General features: G+C 34.7%; 1 protein-coding gene across 1 annotated transcript; it reads right to left on the bottom strand.

Annotated features, from left to right (window-relative positions):
- Nucleotides 1-2,813: 2,813 nt before the first annotated feature.
- LOC105307632 (olfactory receptor 5T2-like) lies at nucleotides 2,814-3,770 on the bottom strand. Its single transcript, XM_011383201.1, has one exon. It carries the CDS (start codon nucleotides 3,768-3,770, stop codon nucleotides 2,814-2,816), a length of 957 nt encoding a protein of 318 aa, XP_011381503.1.
- Nucleotides 3,771-4,231: the final 461 nt, after the last annotated feature.

Raw genomic sequence — 4,231 nt, 5'->3', positions numbered from 1 at the left:
GTAAAGTATTTGGTTTACCTTATCTGTACACAGGCATCTGCTGAGACTCACTCCTAAGGTTCCTGCACGAAGCATGCTAAAGAGTTTTACAAGTGTCTAAAGTCCCCAAAGATATATTTGTATATGGTCCTAGTCCCTGAACATGAGATCCAGAATCCCCAGATCAAGTTCTGATTCCCCAGGGAAAGAAGACAAATTAAATGCTCGTTAATCAAGTCTCCATGTGAAAATTGTACCCAAAGAAAGAAAAATGTGGAGACAGCCTAGGGACTCTCCTCGATATTCATACTTAATAAGAATCACATGCAATGATGCCATGCTTCGTGTGTGTTGAATTGTAGCCTGTATCTCGGAGTGTTGTTGCTGGGCCCAGGATGGAGAAAATATAACAAAGCACAGTGCTCTAGCCCCAGTGTTCAATTTCAGTGCGAATATGGGGAATACACTGAATGGAAAGCTTCTCTTTTTTGCGCCAGGAACATGCCATGGTATACTTGCCAGAAATATCAGATGACAGGCAACATAAAATCAAAATATGTATGGTTATAAGCAAACTGATATAAATATTTTTATTAAATTAATAAGGTTCCCATAATGAACCTGATCTTACTTATAGTTTTTAATTAAAATTATTTGATTAAAAACATATTTTATGTAACCTTGTGAACTTTTCTCAAACATAAATATTCTAATTAAATATACTAATTTTTAATTTTTCTTTTTGTGAGGTATTTTCTAGTCTATGAGCTTTATAAGTGAAAAGGGCGCGTCTAAATAGTTTTCCTTTGTATTAACAGCCTCTAAAATAATACCCAAGTAAAAGTTGATGTTCAAAAAATATTTCAAAAGACTGATTGACTGATGGAATGAATGATAAATGAATGAATGAATGAATACAATATCCATCTTAAAATTCTGATATAAAATATGAAGATTTTGTTTCCAGAGTCATAATCTGTCTTTACTGCGATTTTACCTTTGATAAAGAAGTAGTAACAAACCACATATTGTTCCCTAGAGTATTCTCTACTCCAGGGCACAACACAGCTATTTTTTCTTCATTTGGTGTTCCTAATATTTAATAAGGTCATAGCACATTCTAAGATCTAAAATTAATGAGGCAAAAGACAAATTGTGGCCAATAAAGAGAAAATTAGAAAGCTTTTTACCATCCTCAAGTTCTCATTACAATATATTTAAATCCTTTTGGTTCTTCCCAAAGCCTAAACAGTCACGTGAAGTTTTCGTGGTAGCTTCCTCTGTCCATTGTGTAGTGCCTTCATGTGACCGAAGATACGGGCTGTATTATGCTTCATTTGATACTTCATTCTCTCACAAGCTCTGCCAACTTCTCCATCTGTTTAGCATTCCTAGAATATTATAAAGATTTTAAAAAAGAAACTATTTCTTTTTTAATTTTTGCTGTTATTGACACTTTTTTTACAACTTGACTTCTCATTCAAATCTTATTCTTTATTGTATAAGAGTTCTATTTTCCATTTTCTAATGGAATATGCTATTTAAAACATCTCTTGGTCAAGCAGACAAAACTTTAAGACAATCCCATCACTGAACCACAAAATCTCACCTTTCAAAATATTTATGAGGCATACACACACATCTACATGCACACAAACATAAATATGTAGAAAAATGACATTACAGGTAATATGTTTTCATTACCCACATTAAATAATAGTTTTATCTAATAAGATTTATTATTTTCAAGTAATACATAATTACATAAAAACTAAATTTCCATTGATTCGATACCCATTCTCAGGCTCTCCACCCCACCTAGAGGCAACAACTATCAACTATTATAACCTTTCACTATTTTTCCAAATCTTTTTCTTTATTTTTATTGTGGTAAGAACGCTTCACATGAGATCTACTCTTGTAACAAAATTTTAAGTATACGATAGAGTAATGTTAAGTATAGGCATAGTGATACATAATGAATCTGTAGAATTTAATCATCTTGCATAACTGAAATTTTTTACTTACTGAATAACAACACCCATTTTCCTGTTCCCGCAACCCCTAGCAACTACAATTCTACTCTCTGCTTCTATGTGTTTGACTATTTTATATACTTCTCAAAAATAGTATCATGCAGTATTTGTCCTTCTATGACGAGCTTTTTTATAGTATAATGTCCTCAGATAACATCCATGTTCTTTTTTAAATAAAATTCATTTATTCTGAAATGAACCTTTACTCACAGGACAGTAAGGACACTAGGAATCTGAATACATTTTTCTGTGGTTGCCAAGCCAAGGATTGTTGTTAGATTATTGCCAACACATGGATCCAAGGATGGGCAGAGTGCTTTACACTGGAATCAGACAGCAATGACTTTATGGAAAGTGTTCTGGGCTAATGTGAGCTTTGTTTGGTTATTGACTAGGTGTTTTTGATTAGGCTAGCCAGATAAAATTATAATGTTATCTACAACTGCAACTATTGGACTTTATATATATCGTTACATGGAGATGAATAAAAACAATATTCAACATCCTAAAGTAATGATTATGTACATATATGTCTGGGTGTGTGCACTGGTGTTATTGTGATAAGTATCAGCATCACATACATATATGTGTGTACATATATTTCAGGAATAATATCGTAAGAAGCAAATGAACGATGGCCTTTTTTTACATCTAAAGGCAGTATAGGTAGATGGTTGAATATGATCTTTATTTTAAAATATCCAAGAAAACAAAAATATATTAAAAAACTAATACGAAACATTTTAACCATACCTCTTATATACTGAGACACAACATGTTACTCACAACTTTTAAAATTTATTTTTTACTGTAAAAAGATACTTTATTGATAAGCCAATTTTTCCTAAGCACTCTTTTCATGGCCTCTTTCACATCTTTGTTTCTTAAACTGTAGATGACGGGATTCAGCATGGGAATCACAATCATGTAAACTATCGACACTATCATGTCATGATCCAAAGTGTAGTTGGAACTTGGTCTCACATACATGAAGAGAACTGTACCATGAAAAATGGACAATCCGGTTAGGTGAGCGCCACATGTAGAAAAGACCTTCCGTCTCCCCTCAGCAGAATGCATCCTCAGAATGGCCAACAGGATGAAACCATAGGAGATCAGAATAATCAAAATAGTGACTATCTCAATAGAGCCCACAAAATAGAAGAGTAGAAGCTGATTCATGTGAGCGTCAGAACAGGAAATAGCAAGGAGAGCAGGGATGTCACAAAAGACATGCCTAATTTCATTGGATGCACAGAAGGATAGGCTAAATGTGGCCACCGTGTGTATAATAGCATGCAAAAGGCCTCCAACATAACAAGCAACGATGAGTGGCACATACACTCTGAGTGACATGCTAACTGAATACAGGAGAGGGTTGTAGATTGCTACATAGCGATCATATGCCATTGCAGCCAGGAGAAAGCATTCCGTGGCCCCAAAAGTAACAGCGAGAAACATCTGTGTTGCACATCCAAGGAGTGAAATGACTTTACTCTTTGACATAAAATCTACCAACATATGTGGGGTAATAACTGAGGAACTGCAGGCGTCCACGGATGACAACACACTCAGAAAATAGTACATGGGGTTGTGAAGTCGAGGATCCCCCATGACCAGTACAACCAGTCCTAAATTTCCTATCAGAGTAAAGAGGTAAATTGCTAGAAACAAAAAGAATAAGATAATCTGTAGTTCAGGCTTGTCTGTGAAACCCTTCAGCACAAACACGGTAACTTCAGTGACATTCTGCATGGTGATGCCTCATGGGACTTAGTTAAAGAGATTTTTAAAATTACAATTCACCTACTACAAAAAGAATAAGCAAATAGTGACAATATTGTGACACAAGGGGAAATATGCTATCTCCTCATATTTATCTTTGACAATGTAAAGGTTCCCAGTTGCAGATCAGGAAACAGTGACAAGCCCGTGGAGTAAGGGTTTATGCCATTCACTGCAAAATCAAATGGAAAAGATCGATGTTCACTCACTGGCTGAATTCATGTCATTTCTAAAGGCATCAGGTCACCTGGTTAATCAGGTTACCATTGCATTCTTTTAGTTGTTTTTCTATTAAATAGCATTAAAGCAGCAATTGCTTGGCTAAAGTCTAATTTTCTTTTGACACATATGCACTTGAGATAGAATATCAGTGTACAGCACATTGGAATAGAATAGAATGTCAGCATTCTAGACCTTTCAGTATTTGTATA

This window comes from Pteropus vampyrus, unplaced genomic scaffold (genome assembly GCF_000151845.1).
Source record: "Pteropus vampyrus isolate Shadow unplaced genomic scaffold, Pvam_2.0 Scaffold506, whole genome shotgun sequence".
NCBI classification, from domain to species: domain Eukaryota; kingdom Metazoa; phylum Chordata; class Mammalia; order Chiroptera; family Pteropodidae; genus Pteropus; species Pteropus vampyrus.
The sequence above is the reverse complement of the archived record's forward strand: the minus strand, read 5'-3'. Positions and strand labels throughout refer to the sequence as shown.

What these genes read in the sequence shown, in the direction of transcription:
- LOC105307632 (XM_011383201.1), bottom strand. Translation starts at nt 3,770, where the DNA reads ATGCAGAATGTCACTGAAGTTACCGTGTTTGTGCTGAAGGGTTTCACA.